The 26,867-nt window shown below is 46.6% G+C and overlaps 2 protein-coding genes across 4 annotated transcripts in view; one reads left to right on the forward strand and one right to left on the reverse strand.

Annotated features, from left to right (window-relative positions):
- Positions 1 to 26,867, reverse strand: part of LOC108157315 (opioid-binding protein/cell adhesion molecule) — a 136,926-nt gene that overhangs the window by 12,839 nt on the left and 97,220 nt on the right. For all 3 annotated transcript variants that reach the window (XM_017289322.2, XM_017289320.2, XM_017289321.2), the window contains 5 exons: positions 21,755 to 21,868; positions 15,028 to 15,228; positions 8,374 to 8,514; positions 7,552 to 7,683; positions 6,754 to 6,851 (listed from right to left, as the gene is read on the reverse strand). In XM_017289322.2, the coding sequence (XP_017144811.1) occupies positions 6,754 to 6,851; positions 7,552 to 7,683; positions 8,374 to 8,514; positions 15,028 to 15,228; positions 21,755 to 21,868 (686 nt within the window). The remainder of the gene's footprint in view (positions 1 to 6,753; positions 6,852 to 7,551; positions 7,684 to 8,373; positions 8,515 to 15,027; positions 15,229 to 21,754; positions 21,869 to 26,867) is intronic.
- Positions 1,366 to 3,141, forward strand: LOC108157316 (lanC-like protein 3 homolog). The gene is made up of 2 exons (XM_017289325.2): positions 1,366 to 2,911; positions 2,968 to 3,141. Exon 1 carries the CDS (start codon positions 1,440 to 1,442, stop codon positions 2,697 to 2,699), a length of 1,260 nt encoding a protein of 419 aa, XP_017144814.1. The 5' UTR covers positions 1,366 to 1,439; the 3' UTR covers positions 2,700 to 2,911; positions 2,968 to 3,141.

Here is a 26,867-nt window from a genome sequence, read left to right on the forward strand (position 1 = left end):
TCACACAAACACAGATACAGAGAGACATATCCACCCCTCCACACAGAAGGGGGTGTTCTCTCATACATGTGCAGTTGTTGCTGCTATGCCGTCATGCCATAAAGGTTTTTTTCCTTCTCCTATTATTTGTCCAAATTGTTGATGTTTGCGTTTTTCATGCCTTTGCCTTCTGTTCTTGCTGTTGATTTTCCGCATTCCCCCTTTGTTTAAGCTCTAGTCTGGGACCTGTGTCCATCATGGCCACAGACATTATCATCATCATCATCATCATCATCCGAATGCGAATCCACCATCTACATGGCGCCATGGCATTCATTCCTTCAACCGTGCGTAACGAGGCGTAAGTGTTGACGTGGCAGAAAAATGAGCGCTGAAATTATTTTATTTTATTATTTAATATTTTCGACCGTTTCCAGGAGATTGCTAACCGAATTAATTAAGCAGCACTTTGATTGCCGGGAATTCGGGGGATTGATTGCCCGAATTGATTCTGTGTGCACTTCATTAATAGATCCACGCAAATGTTGCGCCAATCAATCTTTTGCACTTGCGCTTAATTTTCAAATGCTTTTGTTGCACGGCCACGTGAACAGGCGAAAGGAAGCGAAGAAGAAAACGTAGAAGAAACTTTGGCCAACTTTGGAGCTGCTGCCACTTCAGATGAGTCAACAGAGAGAGAGAGAGAGAGAGAGAGAAAGAAAAGCAGCAACGAAAAAAAATTAGCATTGATGAGCAGCAAAGCGAGAAATACCAATCAACACTAATCAGCCAAAAAGGGAAGAAAAGAATTTGCGTGCTTCTCCATTTTCCATTTCCCCTATTCGTACTCGTATTCCTGCCTGGCAATCTATTATGCAATACCTTCCTCTTCCATGGAGCATGGAGCATGGAGCATGGAGCCCGGAGTCTCGGCTTCCGGAAATTGCTGGCGGAAAAGTGTTGTTAGATGGGTGTGCTTCGGTGGCAGTGTGTGCGGCAGCGTAGCAGCTGCGTGTGGAGCTGCCCGAAAAGAGAGAAACAAATAATTGCAAGAGGCATGTGGGAATTACGCATACGCCAAGTTGGCACGCCAGCACGCACACACGAACAGACCCTGGAGTCGACTTCAGTTGCGTGTCATTGGTGCTGTTGATGTGGGAGTATCTGGAGCTGTTGCTCCTCCTGGTGTCGCCACTAATGGCCACAGTTTGACTTAAGTTGTTGCCTACGGCAATTGGTCAGGGCCTGGCCCTCAGGCACCTGCTACTCCAAGCTTCACCCATGGAAATGCTAATAGAAATTAGATAATGAAGAATTAATCACATATCAGCCAGTAGTTAGGAGTGTGAATGGAAATCACTCCACTACTATGGGATCTAAATCGAGTAGGCTTCTTAAATACTATATAAAATACGTTCCTTTTTAAAACTGATTCCTGAAGTCCGAAAAATACAAATCAAATGTTGGGTCGTCGCTATCTTCAAAATCCATTTCCGGATTTTGTCCCCGGCGAAGGACAGACAGCGGTCAGTGATAAAGAAATCAAAAGTTTGATTAAGCTGTACGTGAAGACCATTTTGGAGAAATATGATACGGTGGCAGACGATCGCGGCGACTTGTATGTGGGAGATGCTGGGGTAAGCTTCATGTTTTGGAAACTGTACAAATCGGAACATACGCGTCCGATGTTCCCAGATGCGTTGGAGCAGGCCGTCGCTTTTATGAGCACTGCCAAGGAGAAATGCAAGCCTTATTTGAAGCGCTCCTCGGAGTGCTTCTCCTTCGTCTGTGGCAACGCTGGGATTTATGCCGTCTCCGCAGCCATTTCGATGGCAGTCGAAGACACTAAAACTTTGGCCAGTGATCTGGCTGTCTTCAAGACAGGAATTCCGGCCAGCTTGGAGAAAATGCACACGAAAACTGGCTGCGACGGTTTTATGGTGGGACGGGCCGGCTATCTATCTGGCTGCTACTGGCTTAACGAGGTTCTCGGACATAAGGAGATCACCGACGAAGACGTGATCTCCATTTGCCAGATGATCATAGCCAGTGGCCGTGAGTACAGCAAGATCCGAAAGAGCCAGACGCCGCTGGCCTATCTGTATCATGGCACCCAGTATCTGGGAGCGGCGCATGGCATGTGCGGCATTTTCCACATGCTGCTCGATAGTCCCTGGTTCCGGACCATACCGATCTCCGCCCCGAAAGATGTATTACTCGACATTAAGATCTCCATTGACCTCTTCGTTGAGCTTCAGGACAGCGTGGGAAACTTCCCGGTGTCCATGGAGGACTTGCTCACGGGAAGGGATCCACAGCGGCGCCTGGTCCACTGGTGTCACGGCGCCCCAGGGGCAGTCTACTTGCTGGCCAAGGCCTACTTGATCTTCAACGAGGAGAAGTACTTGAACGCCATACGTCTGGCGTCCGATCTTGTCTGGAACAGGGGAGTCTTGCGCAAGGGACCTGGTATATGTCACGGCGTGGCCAGCGGTGGCTATGTCTTTCTGCTGCTCTTCCGTCTGACAAACGAGATGATGTACCACTACAGGGCTCTCAAGTTCATGGAGCTGCTGATCAGCCCCATCTTCCAGGGAGAGGCTCGTATGCCCGATCGTCCATACAGTCTTTTCGAGGGAGTGGCTGGCACTGTGTGCTTCCTGATTGACCTCTTGGATCCGGACCAGGCCTCATTCCCCTTCATGGATGTGTTCCATTAGGGTAATCCAAAAGAGAGGCATCACGGCCCACTTGTCACTTGTCAAATTTGACTCTTGTTTAGTTGCTTATGTTAAATTTACGTTCAAAAATTTGGAGGGATATCTATGCTTCACAGCCGCCACAAACTGACTGTATACTATGTTCTCTTTGGATCCTCTAGATCTTTAGCTCATTACAAGATTCTGTATGGTCTCTAAGGACTCAAGAAAGTGTAAGTAAATAAGGCATTATTAAACAATAATATGTTCTTTTATTTCATACTTGCAGCATCAACGAAGTGACTTTTGTTTTGGCGTTTGATTTCTTTCAGTACTTGTATTAGTGCATCGGTCGCCATATATATATATATAGCTTGTGAAATCTGTCTAAGCCTTAAGTCATAGATACAACACCTTTTAAGTACCTTTATTCGGTAAATAAAATTACGAAAATTTTCCAGTACATGCTCTCTATTTCTATCATCATCTTTTGCAACTGTGTTGCAGCACAATTTCCATTCGAGCGTTTCTTCTAATTAGGTTGTTATACGGCTTCCTCTAAACATCTACTTTGCGACGAGGCTAATAGGCAAATTTTCACTACTCATTCCGTCTCGTCGCGCCGCACAAAAACTCATTACAGCTGCTGAGGCTGCTGCCGCTGCTGCTGTGTTTTGGGGCGTGTGTGCAAATGTGAAGAAAATTACCAATTTGGAAATTAATTTGCAAAATAATTAAAAACCATTGCAGCAACATTGCTCCGCTCTAACTCACTCACGGCTCGACACAGCCCTGTCGAGAGTGATGATGGAAGTGCATAAAGTGCAGTGGCTGTCCTATGCTAGGGGTTGTGATTGGATGAGCCAAGGGTTGGCGCAGGGGCTGTCCACACACAGACCCCCCATTAATGCTGTTAGCCGCTGATGCTGATGCTGATGTTGATGGCTCTGTCAGAGACTGCTGCATGTTTAATGCGTCCGACATCGATGACGGGGACAACGTCGTTGACAATGCCGCACTGCCCCTACTCCGCAACACCCTGCCCCATCGGGCCCCGTCCGATGAAGTTGATAATGATGTTGTCTCATTGCCATCGCTCATGTTAATGACAATTGCTCTAATGACTTTGTTGCTGTCGCATGAGCAGAGATTGGGTGTTGCATGGGGGTTACATTCACGTCTCTGGAGTGGAGTGGGGGGCCTGGAGGACAGGACAGGACAGGACAGGACAGCGCATAGTGCTTGTTTATGATATTCATTATGCAACAAATCGACAATATCAATGGTTTATGAATATCCCACAGCCAGACTTGGGGTTGCGGTGCCATGCGTAATTAATATGCAAATATGCACATAAGTGCCCTAACCAGAGGCATCTCCATGTGTGTTTGACCATCTGTGCGGGGTGTTCGAGTGTTCGGCGGTGACCGCCCGAGTGCCTTTCAACGGTCGCTAAATAATTAATATATGCTGCCGCGGTGCTGCCTGGTTTGCGGTTTTTACCCAACAATCCAGAGCCGCCAGTCCGCGTTGACAAGACATAATTAAAAATGCTCGTTGCGGCTGGACAACGATATGTCATACATTCCCTCAATGCAACATTTCACTTCAACATTCTTGTCGCATTCATTAGTGCAAAGGATGGCCCACTATTTTTAGACTTGATCCACTCTAATCCCCATGTAACTTTGATTATTCAAATCTAAAACATTGCTGGAAAAACTCGCCTACTTTCGACCCTTGATCCATGCTAATTAAACTGACCTTTGCCCTGGAGGGTTTACATGCCGCTGAATTCCTTAATTAACATTTTCGCAGGGGAAACAGGGGGAAAAAGTTTTCTCCTAAACCGGAGAATCGGCGCAAAAAACTCGCGCGTCTGGCCACACTTGAGAATTTATATATGCAGCGGCACGTGGAGTGCTTTTTCCAGCCAACACTTGTGGGTGGGGAGGCTCGTTAAAGGGGAACCAGCCCAGAAATAACGACAAGGAAGCGTTAAATTGTATACACTTAGCCATGGGGTTACGAAAAACGAAACAATAAAAAAACCAGGAAAACTCAATGAAATAAATTCAGAAAAATGACGAACTGCTGGGAAATGGGAGTGTGGGAGCTGAGCGGACGGCAAATGTAAAAATTGCATGCGGAAATGCCATTCTCAAAGACTACTAACTGCCACGCCCCGCCGTTGGGCCGTCAACCGCTGCCGTCAGTGGCATGCACCATGCAAAGCAGGAGGCCGGGCACATGGTGCAGACGGGTGGGTTTTAATGAAATGTTTCGGACAGAGCAAATATAAAGCTACAGCCATAGCTCTGGCTCTGACTCTGACTATGGCACTGGCTGGGCAGGCAAATAAATAGTTACGCTCTTCTTTTCCCTGGAAAGCAGTCAACTCTTTGCGGCCACAAAACGAGGGGCAGCGAGAAGCACACAAAAAACGAAAATGTTAAAAATTAAATAGCATAAAAACTTAATGCGCTGTCGAAATTCGGGGAATGGGCGGGCCTTCCAGTCACGGCGGGAGTCACAGCCAGAAAAACGAGGCGCAAATGGGAGAGGAAGTGTGGCCTCGAGCCTTCGGACCTCGCTTTGGATACACTTGCGGGTTAATTTTTTATAGGGAGATTTTGTGATATGATGATCGGATTGTCATAAACTTTGCATGCGATGCGTTTCTAACAGAGACTTTTAGTATGGTAGCTACAGGATATAGCAGTCCTTTGACCTTCGATAATTTATTGCAGAAAGTAACATCAAGAATTTATTTATAGCGCGGAAAGGGATTAATTCTCGGCGTTCCAAGCATCTCGTGTAACGAATAATACCCTTTGAAAGGGTATGGCCAAAACGAAACAATGTGAAATGAAACGGGAGCTGTATAATTTTAAGCATTGACATTTGCGGTCGCAAGTCATTATTTGCCATTCCTTTGTGGCCGTAGCTCTCACTCGTTCTTTCGCACTCGTATATCCTTTTTTCATTCTCTGCCTTGTCGCTCATTCTTTTTCTTGCGCGAGTGTGTGTATCTGTGTGTGTGTGCCGCCATGTCATTTTGGGTTTTCTTTTCCAGTTCTTTGGCATTCCTCCTGCTGTTTCATTTTTTTCGGCAGCTCGCCGCTTCTCACTTCCGCTTTGGCAACTTCCGCAATTTTACTTTGAATTATAGCCAAGCGTATTAATTTAAATGTCGACAAAAGGCGCAAAGCACAAAAATAAACACCGAGAATAAAGAGAGCAAGAGAATGACAAAAAAAAGTGGGATAAAAATTACTGCAAAAATATACGAAAAATGCATTGAGACACAGACGACATTCCACTCCACTCCTCTTCTCCGCCTCCGCCTCTGACTCTGACTCTCACTGTGTCTGGAGCCATCTCCCTTTCTCTTTGGGGACTATTGTGAGCGATGTTTGATTAAAATTATGCCCGGCGCCTTTCTCCTATCTGCACTTTGTAGTGCACTTCAATTTGCCTTTGTAGACTTTTAATTAATGCGTTGTATGGCAGCTGCTCATCCCTGGCTCTGCTCTCTGCTCTCGAACAATGGAGACCAAAGAGAAAGGAATTCAGGGAATGCTGACCAAATTCACGGCCTGATAATGATATCTATATCTTTGGCCGAGTCTATTTGTGCTACTTGAAAGTGCCAAAGTCGAAAAGAAAGGCATCATATCAATGTGCGAAAGGAATCCAGACATACTGGGAAGATACATACAATATCATATGTTAGCCCATATCTTTATCATAGCTAGAAATCCAAGGAATGTTACTTAAATCGAGCGTTATTTATATCCATCGTAGTCTGAATCTGAATAATAATTTCTATATCTATAGCTGCATCTGCAAAGTCTTCATGTACATTTGCAAAATTAAACTCCCAGAGAAAAACACTTTGGAGAATGCTGGCACAAATATATGTGGATACATACATATATCTTTATCTTTATCTATGTATATTTTTAGGATTTTCTCTGTGTCTTCCACCAGTGGTGAGGGGCGTGTTGTACGTGTTTCCGAGTGAACAAACGCGTTAATGAAAATTTATGTATGAAATTTAATTAAAACATACCTCAGGCTGTGTTTCGCCATGGACGATGCAGACCAGCATGGCCTCGTGCCCTTCTCCCGAGAAGACAACGGGACGCTCCACTGCGATTTCTGGCGAATCTGTACATCGGTGGGTGAGTATTTCGTGGGGTGAGCGTGTGGGGTAGAAAGAATGTTAAGAAATTAGTTAATAACATGGACATGGGTCTTGGGGCCAAAAGCGAAAAGCGAAAAATCAATGGCCCAATGGCCCCGATGGCCCCGATGGCCAGCTATCGGCGGGAGCCACAGGGCCAGAGAGTGTAAATAGAGATGGGCGCCATGTAATTAGCACATGTAATGCCTGTTCGCGTCCTCCAGGGATTGTCTGTCCGCCACTGTCCGCCAAATTACACATAAATTGTTAATAAATGTCAGAATGGTCGATACCACCCACCCGTAAGGCATTTCAATAATTGTGAGAGTCAACCAATAAATGTCGAGTAAGTGTGTGCACGGCACTGTAATAAAAGCAGTGCCCGCCGCTCTACGGTGTGTGTGTGTGTGTGTGCCACGTCCGTAGTTCTGTGCCTCTTTCCCTATTAAATCCCTCCCGTCCACTTGGGTCCCACGATTGCATGCATCGAGAGTCAATACCCGTTCGAAATCGAAATCAGTTTTGACATAAATTGAACTGACAGCGAAACTCCGAGCACTCGCACACACATTCGCACCCCCTGAAGTACGGGAAAAAATTAATTTGTTTCGCCTTTCGATTCCATTGTGTGAGTGGGTGGGTGGGTAAGTGGGTGATTGGGTGAGTGGGGTCGGGAATACTTACATAGGACATGGAGCACCACCTGGCTGGAGGCGGGCTGGCCGACGCGATTGTTCGCCGTGCATATGTAGACGCCGCCCTTGTGCCGGTCCACGTTCTCGATGGAGAGGACGTGCGAGTGGAGCTTCTCCTCGCCTGCAAAAGTATACCATGAAAACCGCATGAAAAATGCAACTCAATAAGGTCGTGTGGCGCACGGGGCGGGGCTGTGTTTGGGCTGTGGGTGGTTTTGTGGGAAGACCAAGAAATGACAGAGCCAATTACAGGGAATCAACGTGCGGCCAAGTGACAGTGATGTCCTGATGCCGTCGTTGTTCGCTGCCCCACCGATCCCCTGCTCCACAGCTCCACCGCACCAGCGGACCACCAGTAGCCAAACAAGGAAACCACCAACAGAGAGAGGCATATAGATACACACGCCCACACAGTGAGCATTATATTTAATAATAAAGGAGCAGCCCAAGCGGTCGGCGGACAAGGACGCGGCCGAGTCTGTGGCCGAGAATGGCCGGCTCCTGCTGCTCCACAATCCGTAGAAAGTGAGAGAGAGGGAGAGCACTCCTCGTATAATTTCTTTGACTTTTCATTTTTATGGAAATTGTTTAAAGTTTCTTTTACGACTATATTCATTTACTTTTGCTCTCCCATTTCTGGGAGTCGTCGCCGTCGCCGTTGACTTTTGTTGCTCTTTATGGTTTTAATTTGCGTGGAGGTGGCCTCTTGGTCGGTGAATGGTTCTTCCTTGGTTGGTTCCATGGATGGTGCCGGGGTATCCTTTTGTCTGCTGGATTTTGTATGGATATTTGTATTTATGCTGAATCTTACCATTGGGCAAAATATTATTTTTGCGGCTCCAGGTCACATTCGGCATTGGATTACCAGTGGCCGAGCACTCGATGCGCACCGAGGAGCCCTTCTTGACTTGCAAATGTCCGCCGGTGCTAATGTGATGAATCCTCGGTGGCACTGTCGGGGCAAATAAACAGCAAGAAGAGAGAAAAAACACATTAGAAAATGGGGCAACATTTGGAGGAGTCTTGGTCTGGGTCTGGGTCTGGTCCCTGGGTCCCCCGGTCCCAGTGTCCCCATGTCCATCCAAATGTTATGCAAAGTTGGGGCCGGACAAGGACATCACACAATTTGAATAAATAAATGCGCCCCAAATGCAAATTGAATGAGAGAAAACGGCATTTACGCGTCTCTGGAAAACGGACTCTGGACGCAGGACTCAGGATTCAGGACTACGGACTCCTGGCTAAGGACTCCTCTGTAGAACCGCTGGGGCACAGTTTGATTTAATTCGGGACTCTGGCATTTGTTTATACTTGCGGTGGCATTATTTTACAGCTGTTAAAAATTATGTCTGCTGTGCGCCAGTCGCCGGACAGCCAGCCCCAAAAATCAAGGACAATGCCACAGTCGATGGCTTCATTCTATTTTATTAACATTTCTTATGCATTATTATATTTTGGGGGCCACTAAAAAAAAGAGGGAAAGTTTGCTTCTGTTTCTGTTTCCACTTCTGCCATTGTTTGCCTTGAGTTTTTCGTGAATTTGCGTTTATTTGTCTCGTACCTTCTCTACTTTCGCTTCTTTTTCTTTCTCGTTGTTTTATTTTGTTTTTAAAGCTCTTGGGTCCTTTGTTCATTTGGGGTGCACATAAATTGAGGGAACAAGCGGACCCAGGCGATACTTTATTGTAGCAAAAATTCGTAGAGGTTCAAGGAATTGTTTTCCCCCGTAGAGAAAACTCTGCTTTCCGAAACATAAAAGTGTGTTTCAGATTATTTATTTCATTCCAATTTTATACCAGACATTGGATTGAATATTTTTACCTATTCCCTAAATGAGAATGAAACCGCAGACAATGGATTCCGCATATCTCAATAGTTTCTGGATCAGCTGGATCCCTCCCTCTTTGACTCACTATAAATAGTTGATATGTCCACTCCAGTATCCGACTTATTTTCCTTATTTATTGAAGTTTGCCTGTCAAATTTCCTATTCAAAATGTGGTCTCCGTCTCAGGGCGAGTATCATCGACAGCTCAGCAAACAGCAACCGAAATCCACAGAGAAATGCATTTGATATACATATCAAATTAGAGTCCAACTGAACTCCTCTGCTGCAGCAGACTGCATGTGTATCTGATTGGGCTATCATCAAATTATGACAGATACTCGTACTTGTATCGTGGCATCCTCACACCCAATGCAATCAATTCGGACCACGACAGTGGACCGGCGAACATGTGTTATTGATGCAATTCTTTCGAATCACATATGATTTGCAATATATCAAATAATATATTCGATTGCTCTGGCCAAAACAAATAGGCAAAGCAAGGCTCTGAGCCCCGAGCTCCTAGCTCTGTAGGATATTTGCATTCGAAAGAAAATTACAATTGATCACTGAGGCAGCCGCACAGGCAGCGGCATACCGTATCTCCACATACTCTAGTGTGTTGCAGCCACAAAATATGCATTAGACTATAATAAATCATGAGGCTGGCAAAAGGCGCAGTCAGGGAAGGACTCTCGGCGATGGCTGATAGTCCACAGAAGGCAGGCTCTGGCTTGCTCCTCCCATATCTCCCTGTGGTTGTGTGGCAGCTACAGAGAAGCTTAGTCCCTCGGCCACATCTCTCTCTATCCTTCCCTCTGTCTCTGTGGATATGTGGATATGGATATCTGTGTATGTTTTTGGAATACTCGTATTTTCAATAATTTCACGCTTTGGTGGGACTTTATCCTCGCCAGTGGATCGCATATTGAATTCAATAAATATACCCATCTCCATGCGAATGCGAATGCGAGAGTTTGTGCCGAAAGCTCTTTTAATACGAGCAGTCGATGGTAAGGGCAGGGACTGAAATTGATTTGGATTGACTACTGGCTGGCATGTAATACGTGGGATTGCGGCATGTAATGTCATGCAGATGACGACTGCTTAATGGGTCTCAATCTTTAGAAAGCTCTTGCGGTGGCAGTGGCAGTGCTGGTGGTGCGCTGTCGGTGGTGGTGGCGGTTCTGGTGGCTTGCGGGCAGCTGGCAAAAATTTTAATAAGCAGCTCTTTCAAAGCATTTGCCGCAGTAGCCGCAACAGAGGCAGCAGCAGCAAAAGCAGCAGCAGCAGAGGCCGATGTCGATGCGGAGGCAACTCCAATGTCGGTTGCGGGCAGTTTTGACAGAGTTTGTTTCATATTGATTTCGTTATATGTATATATGTATGTATGCACATGTGTGTGTGTGTTGGAATGGCTGCTAGGCTGCGGCTCTCAACTTCTGGCCATGGTTTTGTGGCATTCAAAGTTGAGCACAGACACCGCCCACCCATACCCACACACACATCCATTTGAATCTTGAGCTGGGAAAACTTTAAGTGGTCCTCGAGCCTGTAGTCTATGTAGTCTGAAGACTGCCGAGCAATTTAAATCCATATTCTGTTGCAGGGCGATAAACTTTATTGCCAGAGAACTTAAACGGATCCAAGAGCTTGGCATTTAATTGTGGGTTCACTTGGCTAAGACCAAGCCTTTGCCAGTCCTACCAGTCGTGCCAGTTGTGCCACCGTTCCCTTTCCCTTCTCTGTTGCATGTTCAGATGGTGCAAGTTCGCTTTGGTTTTGCAGTGTGTTGGTAATTTGTCTCAAGTATCCAAAGAAACTTTGCCTGTATGCGTGTCTGCATGGAGAGTTGCATGTGTGTGTTTCATTTGTTTATCCTTCTTGTGGCATATAATTATGGCACACCTCTCCCTTTTGCTTCACTGCTCTCTTCACTCCTCAGTCTCTGCAACAGCATCTTTTGTTAGTGTACAAACATTGTTGTTCCACCCATTGTGCTGGCAGTATGGAACTATTGTTGGCCATCTGCCCATAATTAAAGGCTGACCGTGCCCCTCAGCACCTGCCACGGCCACTACTCGTACGTTCCACTGCCCTGTCTCTGCCTGTGTCCTATGTAACCACATCCGTCTCCGGATCCGTGTCCGCCTGGGTGTCCGTGAACAGTTGTTTTGGCATATTGTGCATATAAATCACAGAAATGAGGCTTCATTTTCTATGCCACACCACAGAACACAACACCACACGACACAAAACAACACGACACGATAATCAATGCAATAATTATGGCTTCCGGTTCAATGCTTTCATTGTCATCGATACTTTAAGTGTACGGGAGACCGTACCTTGGACTTTTGCGGTGTCCTGTAATTAGCTTTCTAATTGCCATATTCGGTGACATTTTAACTACCGAGTAATCCTACTCGAGTGCAGGCTAATTTTAATTGGAGATGCACCACCCACACTGCCCCGAGCACGCCACAACAATGCGCATTAAAGTCACGCACAAAATGCATTTAAAAATCCATGTATCAGATGGCCAATGGCCAATGGCTGATTCCTGATGGTTGATGCCTGATGGCTATGGCTGTGGCTCTGATAAAAATGTGCAAATTGCCGCAATGGCTGACCGCGACTGCCACCGCATAACATAATGTTTTGCGGTTGGATTTGGGTGAGCCACATGCCCCAAACCGAATTGTACCACAACGCATCGATGCGATGCCCTACTGAGTGGCAACAAACACCGAGTGCCACTGGCTAATGGATGGATTTTGGACTGTGGGTGGACGGTGTTGAAGGCCTAATTGGTTTTATTAAATGTCGTATGAATAATGCTGCAGTTGCAGCTTCCACAGCTGTTGCCACTGATGCCGCAGCGCAGGTTGAATTAATAAAAATGCTTTTAAGCCGAATCCCAACACAAAACTGAAGCAAACGCCTGGGTGGCAGGAAGAATCCTTGACACGGTTATCCTGCCTTCTATTGACACTTGGTCAACAGTGTCAGCGGAGAGCAGTCAGCAGTTGGGGGACAGAGAACCACAGCAAGGATGGCCAGCAACCTTGACAGGAAAATCCACGGACACATCAAATATTGAAGCTGCAGCGTTTGGGGGTTAGGTGAGAGCCAGGCATGTGATTCTCCTGTAATTATGTCGGCGCCATAGGAGAGAGGGAGAACAAAACACAGTGCACAGATATTAATGTTTGGGCCATATTAAAAGATTTGTCAACGGACAAACTTTTGGGCATTGCTCGGCCGCTGCCTCCGGGCAGAGGCTCCGACGCCGACGCCGACTCTGGCTTCGACTCCATGGATCGACTGGATCCAGTTGGTCCATTTTTTGGCCATCGCCGGAGCTAATGTCTTTGTAAGTGCGACGTCGCTGGCCAAGTGCGAAACTTTGGCAAGAGCGCACATTATTTTTTCATCTTTAGTGTGAGCCAAACTGAAAGTAATTTACGCTCGTAAAAACTGCCAGGCCGAGATGCCAGAGAGCGGCAAACTTTATGAAATTTATATACGGACTGGAGTTCTGAGCCACATGGATTCGGGATTGGGATCGCACTTTTTTCTGTTTGGGAGGGTGCCGCCCCTCGGACAGCAGTGAGGATTGCTGTTTGTTTGTTGGTTGGAAGGTTGGTTGGCTGTCTGCTGTTGAGCCTATAAAAACTTCGACAGCGCATTATTTTTCCTTGTTTCTCCTTTGACAATAATGGAGTTGGGTTCAGTGGTTGGGGTTTCGGCGTTTGGTGCGAGGGAAAAAAACTGGCCGAGAAATTTACGTGCGCTGCGAAAGTTCAATAAACGAAATATTTTCTGGCCATGATCATTATTTGGCAAACGGAGCGCATAATAAACACATAAAATAAACAAAACTTTTCAATAATCGACTTTTTTTCGTACTCTTTGTCCGTGGCTGCTGTTGCTGTTGCCGTGGCCCAAACGCCCCCAGGAAGCACCACATCACCCCCGAACCCCCGAACCCCATTCTTTTCAGACGAGTCTTCGTTTAATGTTTGCTTGCGGCGACGCCGACGCCCCAACCAGGAGGATGGAGGATGGTCTGGAGTAGCAGCAGGAGGACCCCCGTTGGATGTGGGAGCTGGCAGGACCACAAGCCAGGACCAAGTTTCAATGACAAATGAAAAAAGTTGCCGCTGCTAAAATAAATACGCATTTTTTATAGGCTCCCGAGTAATGCTTAAGCAAAAAAAAATCCATGTATCTGTATCGGGGCTTAAAGGCCGCTTTAAAGACATCAATAAAACTATTTCTCAATCATTTTATAACTCTTCACAGGAGAGCAGAGTAAGAGAATTGGAGGAGTGACCTGAGAGCAAAGGGAGATACGAATGAAGGAAGAAGGAGGATACAAGGCGGAAGAATGGGAAGATTGGTTTGGGAGAAAAGGGGGATAAAGTTAAGAGGAGTGGGAGATAGAGTGGAGTAAGGGCAGAAAGGCCGGACGGAAGAGAGTGAGTCCATGGAGAGAAAGATGGAGATGGGCTTCAGCGCACTTCGGAGATTTGGGGAATTGTATCGCAATTTGCATGCGCCGCACACAGGCAGGCGGAAAGCACAAGAAAAGAGAGTTAAAAGGCAAGTGTTAGCAATGCAGAAGGCGTGGCAGTCAGACACACACACACATATTACAGACACACACAGAGAGAGAGAGAGAGAGAGAGAGAGAGAGACACACACAGGGGTATGCAAATAAAGGGCAAAATTGTAATTGGGGGGGAAATATATGTAAATTATTCATCATTGCTGATTAGAAGCCCAGCGAAGACGCATGCCACAAGGCTAAAAAGAAGGGAGGAGTGAGGAGAAGCAGCAAGAAACGAAAAGCAGGAGCAGGGATTGACGGGTCGGGTCTGAAGCAGGCACAAAACCAGAAACAAAGCTTCAAGCCAGTACTAATGCCAATGCCGGAGCAGAGCCGAAGTCGCACGCTTGTTAGGCACAATGGGTCTCCGACAGGAAGTAGTTTGGGCGCAGAGGACTGCTGTGAGCGAGAAGGAGCAGCAATTTGCATCCGCTCTCTGTCTCCATCTACGGCTCTGGCGGGTCAGAGGGCAGAGGGCAGGCAGGCCTGCAGCTGGGATTGGGATCCAAAGATGGGCCACAATTCTGGGGCAAATGGCAGATTAGTTTTGATTTTTTCGCCGCTCGTCTCTCTATTGAATCTGGGGCCGTAAAGCGGCCAAATTGCAGCGAATCTACTTTGCATATTTGAGTGGCCCGGACGCATAAAGCATTAAGCACCAAGGATCTAAGGATCTAAGGATATGTTAATTTGACCAACACACAGCAGCCGAAGCAGCAGCAGCAGCAGCTCCATCAGGCTCAGCGACAAGAGCGAGAGGTAGATGTGGCTTTGCCTGCCCCCAAACAATAGGGCCCGAGTGATTTGGGGAGGCCGCATAAATTTCGCCACCCCCCCCATAAAAATCCCATGGAACGTCAATCTCTATCGTTGTGGGTGGGATGGATACTATGCTGCTTTTGCAAGGCGGGGACGTGATGCCGGTGCTGTGGTGTGGTGTGGATATTTTGCATAACAATGCCACAATGTCGAAAAGTCAGTCCGGGGTGGGGGTGGTGATGGGAGCGGTACGCCCTACTTACCCAATATCTCGACAGTGTGGGTGATTTCCCGTGGATCCATCGTGGCAATTTGGCAAATATAATCGCCGGCATCCGTTGGCAGGGCCTCACGTATCTGCAGATTGAAGCCATTGACCAGGCGCACGCGTGGATCGGGCGTCACTTTCACGGAACCAGCGGTTAAAATGGCGATACCCCGCTTCCAGGCCACAACATAGGTGTCTGCAATCAGATTGAAAGAGATTGAAAGAGAAATGAGATTATAATTGATTGAAAAATTATGTTCGAGTGTTCGAGAGTTATTAAATCGCATGGCAGATTCGAGTGGCATGCACTGCACTGGCACTCGCACTGGCACTGGCACTGGGAGTGGCAACGCAAATTGAAAATTCAGAATTCAAATGACTCAATTACAGGACGCTTCAAAGGATCTAAAAAGGCTAGAAATTCAATTTGGCATGGACCCGCAAACACACACACATACAACACACAGCGACTCTCAGAATTGGAGGCATAAACCGCAGACAGGCGGCATGAACAACGGCTGTGGCTGGATGAAGGAGGGAGAGGGAGAGAAAGAGAGAGCGAGAGTCAGACAGGCACTCAGTAACACCCACTTGATATCCGCTAATGTGCGGCATTTGCAATCATATGCCAGAATGAGAGGCAGTCAGACACTCGGATGCTTTCAACAGTGCGGCGGGCAGGCTGCCAGTACTGACAGAGTGAGGCACGCAGGAGGAAGGATGCCAGCCAGACAGCCACACAAACGCACAGAAAGAGCTCCCAGAGAGTGTGTGGCGTCCACACGTACACATACAACAGGCCCCAGCCATAGCCCCAATGGCAATGGCGTATTCATCGAACTCATTAATTGTGATTCCTTTTTCAATTTATGTGAGTTGCTCGATGTAAATTTCCGCGCGCGTGCAACGCCAATGAGCACGGATAGGGAAATGGTTAGGCAGCAGGAAGAGTCGCCTGGAGCTGCGGCAGGGGCAGGGCCAGGGGCAGCAGCTGTGCCAGGCATACGAGCTGTGGGAGTCAGTGTATTGGAAATTCGAATGACTGTGTACTGAAGCAGCCGGATTTTGCTACTAATGATGTATGACTTCCGTGTCTCGCCGCCAACGAGCGAGAGGCGTTCATTAAAAATTAAAACAATTTTACCAAAGCCAAAAAATCAAGAGTACGGGAAAATTATGTTGTATATAGTATGTGTCCGTGTCTCCCCGCTTAAATTGATTTCACCACGAAACGCATGCACACAGATGAACATTTACTCCGAGTAGAAGGCAGGACCGAGGTGCTCGCCTCGGCTGTAATAAAATGCTTATGAAGTCATTTACATGCGCATTCAAAAAGCGTATTTATTTGCAATGAGTTCAACAACATCAACAAGCCAACGAGCCAAGAACGAGGCGGCACAGGCTGTGCCACAGGAAGAGGCACAGGTACAAGACCAGAGGCAGAGGCAATGGCAGGCGAAGGCGATGGGGAAGGGGAGGGGCAATGCAGGCGCAGTGCACTGCAAAAACAAATAAATAAACGAGCACCACCTGCTGTCGTTAGCGTGTGTGGCATAGTCGAGTCGAGTCGAGTCGGAGGTAGAGTCGTATAGTAGTTGTCCCAGAGACTCTGCAACGTAGGAAAAGTATAATTCTTGTGGCCCACTGGGGAGAGGGGCGGTGTGCGGGCATTGAGTTGTGGGCTCAACACCAGGGAACCCTTGCATGCATCCTGACCCGGGCATTAGAGAGGGGGGCCATGTACGTGCTGCCTGCAAAGTGCAGTCATATCATATTAGCCGCTTGATTGAGTTATGAATGAAGCAACATCGTTGGTGTATGGCATCCTGGTGGCATAGTGCCGAACGGGGCAGGTTCTGTCTCAAAGATATGCAAATTGGAGAAAGGTTTTCTGGTTTTCATTTCTGGTTTGCAAGTATTATTAGAGCTTGTCAATTATTTGGTTTCAATGCAGATGGGAATTAGAAAATTGGTTAATTCTCGCCCTGCCTAATTGCATGTCTTTTGTTTCATGGAATTTCTTGCCAAAAATTCCTTTTGCCCATGACCACTGTCCATGCATGACATTGGAAAGGCTTCAGAATGACAGAGGAATGTCTATCAAAGTGTGTCTGTTGGATAGCCAGAAAAAAGATGTAAAAAATTCAAAATAAAATCGGAGATGGAGATGGAGTCTGCGCCTGTGGCTGTGGCTGTGTCTGGGCAGGAAATTAATAATACTGTGGAGTACAGTGGAGCCTTGTTCTTGAAAGGACAAGATGTAGCAGTGGCTGGAGAAGAACCATTGGGGGCAGTGGCAAGACCACATAAATTAGGAGTCCGGTTCATGTGTGCCACTTCTCCTGCTGGGAGAGAGGCAGAGGCACAGCAACTAAATAAATTGTTAACTAAAATAACAACAATCTAACGAAAACAAGCAAAACACGAAACGCCTCAATTTCCGGTTTAAGTGTTCTAAACTAAATAGAAACCCACACACAGATGCACACAGGCACAGAGATAGAGAGGGAAGGGGAGGGGGAGAGGCAGCTGAAGCATTACGACAACAATACATGCAAACAATTGCGCCGTTAAGCGAGCGAGAAGCCGAGCAGCAGCAGCAGAATGGGAATCAGGATGAAGATGGGTCCTAGGGTCCTGGGTCTGGGGCATAGAAATGGTGGCATGGAGGATGGGGATGAGGCATGGGGCGGAAGCTCGGTAAAAGCATTTCGGGCTCATGCACACGGAGTTCCACATAAACACAGGCCTCCGTCCTGGACAAATGGCCGACCGCACGTCCTGCTACAGAGAGAGCGCTTGTCCATTGTTTACAGCCCGAAAGCCAACTTTTAGTTTTCTACACTTCACCCAGTGACAGCCACACACACACACACACACACACATCTACAGACAAACCATACAGATACTCGGACACACGCACACACACTTGTAGAACCGATTCAAATATGGCCAATGTTCGCATTGTTGCAGCGCTTTTGTCTGTTTGCTTTGGGCATACTGTGCGTATGCGCAATATGGCTGTAATGGTCTGCCTTTGGGCCAGCCAGCTTTTGACCCGTTCTGACCAGCTAGGACGATCTGTAAGCCATGTTTTCTTTCAGTGTAGTTGCTTCCACAACGGACCAAAGGCCGACCAACGGACATGTTGTTTGTCTGAGCGCAATTTATTGCATGTCGGAAAGGCCAATATTATAAGATGATGACCCCCGAAGATAAACGATGTTGCGGCTTAGCCGCCGCAGAGTAAACTAGAGCGGAGAGGTGCGGTGTGCAGAGAGGCAGAGACTTATCTGCAACTTCTTGTGGAACTTTGAGAGTGTGCGAGTCTGTTAAGTGTAGCGTGTGCGTGTCTGTGCCTGTGCCTGTGCTCGTGTGTATGTTGCAAGTACGTAAAAAGCGAAATTAGAACTGTAAATGGCATTAATATTGAAACTTTGTTGCCTCCTGCCCCTGTCCCTGCCACTCCCTCTGTGCCGCTTCATCCTTATCCAATCCATCCGTATCGTGGAGTACTTGTGGGACCCACGTTCTGCTGTTTGCACAACTTCAACTTTTGCGGTACGATTCCATTTCCGTTTTCTGGGCAATAGTTCCGAAGCGCAGCGCCGACAAAGCTCCATCAAAGCGTAATGAGCGTTTGTATGGCCGCAATGACGGGGTTTTTGTGTTTTGAATTTTATTGCAGTCGAGTTTACAGTTACGGCAACATTACTAACTGCCAGTTGGCCGTGGCAGTGGTAGTGGCCATAGTTGTTAAATGTTTTTGCTGCCACATTGCCACTACTGTACTATTGTAAAACTGTACAACTGTACTCCTGCCTCTGCTTCTGCCGCAGTAACCGCAATGAAAAATTCACACTACACTCCGGCAGCATAAAAGGCTTTGCATGCAGACAAGTTGAGCAGTGGATAAAATGGCCAGAGCAATTAATTAGCCGATTTAGAAGAGCTCAAAATGGGCAGCACTTAAAAGCCCGAATCGCCGTGGATTTCCAATGAAAATATTATGAGGTCGAATCGAATCAAACGAGTCTATTGGATGAGTGCCAGAGTGCGAGTAAGTGAACCAAATGATAGAAAACGACAGTGGCAACCCATGAATATTTTAAGAATTTTACAAACATAAAAGCATAAATTATATAATAATATTTACTTGCCACAAAAAGCACAAGAAAACAAACTGATTTGCAAGGATTAACAGGAAAATTTCCTAAGCAAACGACCAGAGTCTAAACGAGGCCGAAACTGGTGACAGACTTGTCTCTTTGTTTGTGCTTTCTTTGGCCTAAAAATATAAGCCACATTGCAAATTAAAGCCAGGCCAAAAGTGGGCTGATCTACTGGGATGGAGAAGACTGGGACCCCTTCCGCAACATTTGCAGCTTGCGTCATTGAGAATTTTATGTAATTTTAGAGTTTCATTGGGGCTTTAGGGGCAGTGTCCTGTGATTGCTTTCCCCACTTAAACTTTTCACCAATTTAGCAGCTGAATATCATAGTTGATGTACCCCCTTTTCAGTTCTTTCCAGCAGACAGGGTATCTCTGTCGATTGAAGTTTGTTTGGCCAAGTGCGAATACTCTGTTGTTGCCAAACCCCAGGCGATAGAGAAGAAAAAGCAGTAGAGGGAAAAGATAAGCAGTAGTGTAGAATAAAGAGTAGCGGCAGGAGGACTATTTAAAGCAGCAGTAGAACCGTCAGCAGAACCATCAGTAGAGCTGTCAGAGCAAAAACAAACAGAAAAATACACAAGTTTCTTGCGTGCCAGACATTGAAGAACAAATAAAAATTCAAATGAAATGAAATGATAATGATGAAATGTTTCACTGTTTATCCAGAGCGAGAGCGAGAGAGAGAGAGAGAGTGAGAGGGGGAAGACGACTATCGTTCTGTCTGAGTGTATGTCTGATTGTTTGATTGTCTGAGCAGCGGCAGAGACAATCGAGTCAAAAGTTTACTCTTTAGGAGTGCACAGCTCTGTAATAAGTGTTTAAAGGCGTTTTCATATAATATGTAAACGACGACAGACACACGCACTCATCCTTTGCGTGGATTTTGTTCATTCTTTTTCGAATTTAACGAGCCTTGCATGCATAAAACGAAATGAGAATGTGCATAAATTTTACCGTGGAGTACTCGGTTTTAGTGGGGTTTTAAAAATTCTATCAATTATTTTTTACACTTTACGGGCAACGACCATAAAAAGGGGACACGATGAGCAGGGCATCACCTGCTCTGGCAATCGTTTCGAAAGCTAATAATATTTTCAGGGGGATCTCCTTCATAAAGCATGCGTTATTAAAAATATGAAACCGCGCTGCAGCTTCACTTTTTAATTATTGCGTTTAAGCCACGAGGCGCTTCGGTGCTACTTTCTTCTGGGTCTCTCTGAGAGATGTCTGTAATGAAATTGTCGTATGGGCACTTTATTAGCATAATGCGGCATTAGTCGGGGACAAACTGGGGCGGCTCCGACTCCGACCCATTCCCGATCCCAGAGTTAACCAACGCCCAGGCAATTTATTTCCCCCCCCAGTCCTGATGCTTTCTTTTTATATTTACTGTCTTGTGCTTCATTCTGTACTTTCTTTTTCTTTCGTTTCGTTTCGCTTCTTTTCTCTGCCCTGTGTTTTCTTTTTTTTATTATTAGTACCCAAATGCCCGCAGCTATAATTTTGTTGCAGAAAATTGTCTATGTATCGCATCTCCAGTGTCTGCTTCGTCTTCATCTTGGTCCTGGCAATGGCACTGGAACTGGCACTGGCACTGGTCCTCGTCTTGGTGCCCTCCTTGCCGCCGTTGTCAGAGGCAATGAAGTGCATGAGAAACGCAAATGAAATTCTTTGTTCTGTATTTCTTTTCCATATAAAAGGAATGCTTCGACCGCAGCCAACCCCCATTTCCCAGCCCCAACACTCGGGCACATATGTATCTGCGAGCTTCACATATATCCGTACAATACATAAAATGTGCTCCAAGTGTTTGGGTCCAAGTTTTTATGTAGCATTTTGTTCTGACCATCTTCACAGCCTGTGCTTGGACTTTCCTCTTCTTATATTTTATTTCTTCTTATATCTGAGCCCCGTTCCGATCCGTTCCATTTCGCTCCGTCTTTTGGCCTGGTCGAAAGGCGGCTGTTGCTTATGCTAAATCCTGCTTATGTACAAATAATCTCGCACACACGACCGCATTTAAATTGAAAAACGTGCATGGCCACTGCCAATGCCACTGCCACTTGCCACTGCCACTGCCACCCACTGGAATTGCCGGACCGGGACCGACTTGAGTGGAGTGAAAGACCGCAACAAAAACGCCATAACCACTACACACATGTCTTGGATCGGACACTCGTCAGGAGGCGACGGTCCTCCGTTCTCCACCCCACTCCACCCCCTTCCCGTCCCGCCGTCTACCGAAATCCATTCTGTTTTTCTGTGGTCGAAATGGACCTAGACTGGAGACCAGTCTCCCAGCCATGGGATCAATGCATAGTTGTGGGCAGGCCGACCATCGTATAATGCCGGCTTAATTATATGTTTAGGAGTCCTTCGACCGCAGAATTCAAATGCAAACGGCGTGGTCGGTATAGAATTTCAGTTAAACTACCCGAAATGGTTTATCTTTTAGATTTTTGAGAATATTTGAAAATTTTTAGCATCGACGAGAAGTAACTTTTAGAGACTTCTGGGTTGTAAAAAGAATTACATTATCGCTTACCCGTATTGGCCACCTCGCATGGCAGCACTATTGTCTCGCCGGTGATAAACTTGAAGGTCTCCGAACGTGATATAAACATGGGCTCGTTCTTCGTCATCATGCTTTGGGCCGACACTGCAAAATAAACAGAGAGCGAGAGAGAGAGGGGGAAAAAGGATATTAATATGAAATGCTTTTTGGTATTTTCGTTTAAAATATATAAAGCAAATTACTCAAAATATTATTACTCACGTCCCACACACGCACACAGACACACAGATGCTCTGGGGTTTTACGAGCTTGTGCACACACTAAGGACATCATCACCATCATCGTCAGGATGAACATGATGGTGTGTCCATGTCACAGGGTGTGCGTGCGTGTGTTAGTCGCTCTAATTGGTTTAGTGCATTTAAGAATATTTGTCAAATGTCGGAAAGTTCATAAAGTGCATTTTATTATGCCCATCCATATGAAAGTTGTCAAATTTACGCAGTGGCAAGAGTCCGTGACAGGATTCGGGGATAGAGGAGGAGGAGGAGGAGGTAGGAAGTGGGTAAGTAATTTAATGCACTTGCTGTTGATTTCCTAATCAATTTTATATATGTCAATCTCATTGCAACTCTTGTCTACTCTTCTTGTGTGGGGGCCAAAGAGACTTTAGTTAATTGCCTAAGAGAATTTATTTGTGTGTGTGTGTAAGTGAATCCTCTGGGCGAGTGTGGGCTCAAAGTGTTAAAATGCACTTAAATATTAAAGCATACTTTTGGGCCGCTCATCTGCTGAGCACCGGTATTAATTCGATTGTTCACACAGCCACTCACACGCATACCCACACCTCCATTTCTCCTCCTTTTCCGCTCTCTCTCTGATAGACTCTCAGTCACACATTTGCGTATCCTGTCGTGTGTCATGCATAATTAATGCATCCCCATGGCGACCACATCAAAGGCCTCTCGCCAATGCCTCAGCATGGGCAAGGGCGCCCAACATTAGTGTTCGAGTATTTGTTTGGTTTTGTAATTAAACAATGATTATTACATAAATAGCCTCGCATTGCGGCCGGCCTCAATTAAACTCAATTACACCCTGCCCCAGCCGTCATTCGTAGCACTTTTGGGGCGACGGGACTCCCAGATGCCAGCGGATACGCTCATATCCGGTTACAAGGTAATCGATTATATTCTTCTTTTTTTTAGGTGTGACAAAGCAGAATGTGGATACAGCTCTAGACACAGAGATACGATTACGAGCTACGACTACACGGGACACACTTCCGCTACGAGCAAACAGTGGGGCCATCAAGTGGCTGTAGTGGCAGTGGCAGCATCACCAGCAGCAGCAAAAACCAGAAAAATTGTGCGTCAGCTACGTCCAACGTCCAACATCCAACATCCAACCTCCAACGTCAATGGCAAGCAGGAGAGGCTATGGCAAACAATTTAATACGTTTAAGCGAATGTGTCAACAGGGCAAGCTGCCTTGAGCCCTGGAGCTCGTGGGGCTCTGCCAAACGATGAACAATGGGTCACAGGATGCGGACAGGCAGAGGCAGCAGCCTCGCCAGAGGAGCCGAGCAGCACAAGTAGGACCGGCCAAGCACTTTTGACACCATGACAAGGCCCGGGTGACGTGGCGAGCAGAGGCCAAGGTCCTGGAATTGAATTGATTCGATTACGCTGCGGGCACAATAATGAAGTGTCAAATGTTGTATTTATCTGCTGTGGAAACATTCGTGAGGCAGGACGAGAAAGTAGAAAGGGAAAGTAGGCAAAGCCAAAAGTCAGCCAGCACGCACTTGGCCAAAGCGGAGCCACACAAGTGGGAGGCTGACAGGAAGCAAGACAGGACCTGGCAGGACTTGGACTTGGAACCTCCCTCAATGCCATGTTTCTGGCATTTTATTTGATTTTTTTGCTTGCTGCTTTGCCGCTTTTTTCCGGTTTCTTTTTTTTTTGGGACGGGACCGGCTCCTGCCCATTTGTGTTTTGTTTTCACTGGCTTTTCCTCCTCCTGTGCGTCTCTGCTGCTGGTGCTGGCCTGTAAATATAATTTCTTTTGTATCCTGGCTCTCGGTGCTGTGGCTCCTTTCCTGTGACAATATTTTTGCAAGCCGGATAAAGGCGTTGGCAGCACGTGCCTGTGCTCCTGTCAATCGACTCCTTGATGCGGATAATAACGAAATAATGCCATTCGAACAGAGCTATTTCTCTCTACTACGGAGACGTTCGCCTTGTGACACTCTTTTGAAGTTTCTCCTTCTCCTGCAAAGGGTTTCGCCCCGGCAGGCAGGCGGAATATTGTCAGGGGACTCAGGACTCCAGGATTCGCCATTCGAGTGCTAATAAACTAAATGACTTTGTGCCACTTGGGCACTGATATGTGCCACGTCTGTGTGGATGAGAGCAGCACCGATAACGATGTCTCTGCCTGGCACTAATTTGAGCGTGCCACATAGTAGAAATACATATGTACATATTTCTGCATATTTATTTGATTGGACCTCCGTCCTATCCAATTCATAGGGATCCCAGGGGTAAATATGCATTCATTGAACCGAGGCCCAGTTGGAAGTTGGAATTGGAATCTCGTTTTTTCCGTCTGGTCAGTTTCCCCCCCCTGTCCTTCTAAATGTCTGTGTGTACAATTCAATTTCAATTTTCCAATTTTAGTGCCCATTGTGGGGTCTGCTCTACGCTGTGGGCTCTATTTTTTTCCCCCCCGCGCCCCTTATTTTCCATTCTCTAGAAGTAGTACGAGTATTTTTTGTTTTTGCGGTTTGATATTCAAAGTTTTTCCATTAAAGTTATTCGCAGAGAATAAGAAAAGTTTCCAGCACATACAGTTGCAAGTATTCAATTTGAGTAGAAAATTATCAAACAAGTTTTTATTCGGTTTTGTTGCAGGTCCAATCCGCCCACTGACCTTCAGCTACGCCCACTGCTCCATCCACTCCTCGGGGAGCAGAGGGCAAAGGCTGGCGCCAAAAAAACGAAAAATGCCAACAAAATTTTTGGTAGCACGCAAAGTGCATAAAATATAAAAATAGTTGCAACTGCTGGCTGGCTGGCTGGGTGGCTGCCTGCTGCTGCTGCTGCTGCTGTTGTAATTTCGAGTGCTCGGCGAAGCACCTGGCCGTCCGTCCCGTGTGGCATGCCGGTGATGGAGCTGCAAAACATGGAGCGACAAATGAAACGGCGGCGGCAGCTTGTTGAGCAAATGCACCCCCACCCCCCCTGGAGGCACCCTGGGAGCAGGCAGAAGGAACAGAAACAGGAACAGCGACAAAGTGGAAGCTGGGAAAAATGGGAAAATTCATTAAATGCCGCGTGGAGTTGCGAAAACTAGCTGAAAGCTAAAGAAAACTTAAATCCAGGACGCATTTGCAAAGGAACTCCTGCGGCTATCCTGAGGAAAACTCAGCGGGGATGAAGCGAAAAAAAGCAAGTGCATTTCCCGGCAGTTGCCAAGAGCAAACACGTAATATCTTTTGAGCGGCTACTTATCCCAAAGTGGCCAAGCGAATGCCGGTCCTCCATCTACCACTCTTTCTCTCTGTTCCTCCACCCATCCATCCATCCATCCATCCGTCTGTCTGTCTATCTTGGCCACCAGATGGATGCATAAATCTCCCATATATCGGCCAGACCAAACGAAAAACCCCATTCTAACGTGTAGGATGGTGGAGGGAAATACCCAAATTCCGTGCACTATTAAACCGTTCGCTGCACAAAGGGCAAACTGGCGATAGGGAACTGAGCCGAGTTGAACTACCAAATTTAGCGCATGGGAATCAGGGATTACCTCAACATGAACACACATGAACACTGCGCATACACACACAGTTTTCCAACTGTTTCCAACGGAGCAAACCAAGTGAGGATAGAGATGGCGGAGAGTGGAGAGTGAGAAGGCTAGTAGGTTGTGGCAAGCATTGCCAAAATTGAGTGAAAACCAAACTTTGATACTGCTGCTTCTGCTGCTGCTGCTGTTGTTGTACCGTTACGTTGCGTTACATGCCACTCCCTTCAGGACTCGGCCGCCTTTCCATTCCTATCGTATCCCACCGACTGGCACGCCCATTTCCGCCACATGTTAAAACAATCTAAAAAGTTAGCGGGAAAACAATGTGATTGCAAGTGAAATATTCATGGAGTGCACTTTTGACATGAAACTTGGCCAAGCCGCAAACGACGAAGGAGAAAGGCGAAAGGCGAAAGACGAAAGACGAAAAGCTATAGACGTTGGTCGAAACCCAAGTCGTTGTTGGCCAGGCTTTCGGAGGGGTGCCAAAGGAGTAACGGAACTCCAAGTCTCGTTTGGTGTGGGAAAGGAATGCAGTGAAGCGCTAATTTCCAAGCCACAGAGAACACGAGCACAGAATTGATAGTAAACTGTGTGCTGCCTGCCTGCCAGCCTGGACAACCCACTGAATATATCTCCACCGCTTCTCTCACACACATGTGGGCCATAAAATCTGAAGTTATGTTGAACAATTTTTGGCCAACTGCTGTGGGTAATTTGTTTGCTCGCGCTGCTGTGGTTTAACAACATGTTATCCGGCTTGTATACCCATGAAAATCAATAGAACACCGACCGCTTTTCGCTCGCCCGACCGTAGCGTTGAATAAATTGCAAGTGCTTTTCCTCGTTTTTTGTTGGTCGGAGATATGCTTCAGTATTTATTAAGCATGCGCCCTGATGATCGGCCATAGATGGATGCTGATGCTTCCTTCTCCATCCTCAACACAAGAGAGATTCTCCTTCCCCCCAAGTCTGATGGCATATCATTTACCAGACACACACACACACACACACATATAATCTAATACTAATACAAATACAAAACAAATGGACCAAGGCAATACGAATGCAATGTGTCACCTTTATGGCGACAGGAAAATGAAATCACGTTGTCCCTCACGTGACAAATGCTTTGGCTATGATAGATGTGACCGTGGAGCTGCTTCCCTTTCCTTTCCATTCTTTTCCATATATATCGTATGTATATATATATATATATATAAAGCTTTCTCTGATTCTCTGTGTTTGTCAGTGGCTCCCAGTGGCTCGGAGCACGTTCCAGATGGCCCCGGTGACGACAACACGTAGCGAAATGCGCATTAAATTGTGA

Source organism: Drosophila miranda, chromosome 2, assembly GCF_003369915.1.
Source record: "Drosophila miranda strain MSH22 chromosome 2, D.miranda_PacBio2.1, whole genome shotgun sequence".
Lineage (NCBI taxonomy): Eukaryota > Metazoa > Arthropoda > Insecta > Diptera > Drosophilidae > Drosophila > Drosophila miranda.

What these genes read in the sequence shown, in the direction of transcription:
- LOC108157316 (XM_017289325.2), top strand. Translation starts at nt 1,440, where the DNA reads ATGTTGGGTCGTCGCTATCTTCAAAATCCATTTCCGGATTTTGTCCCC.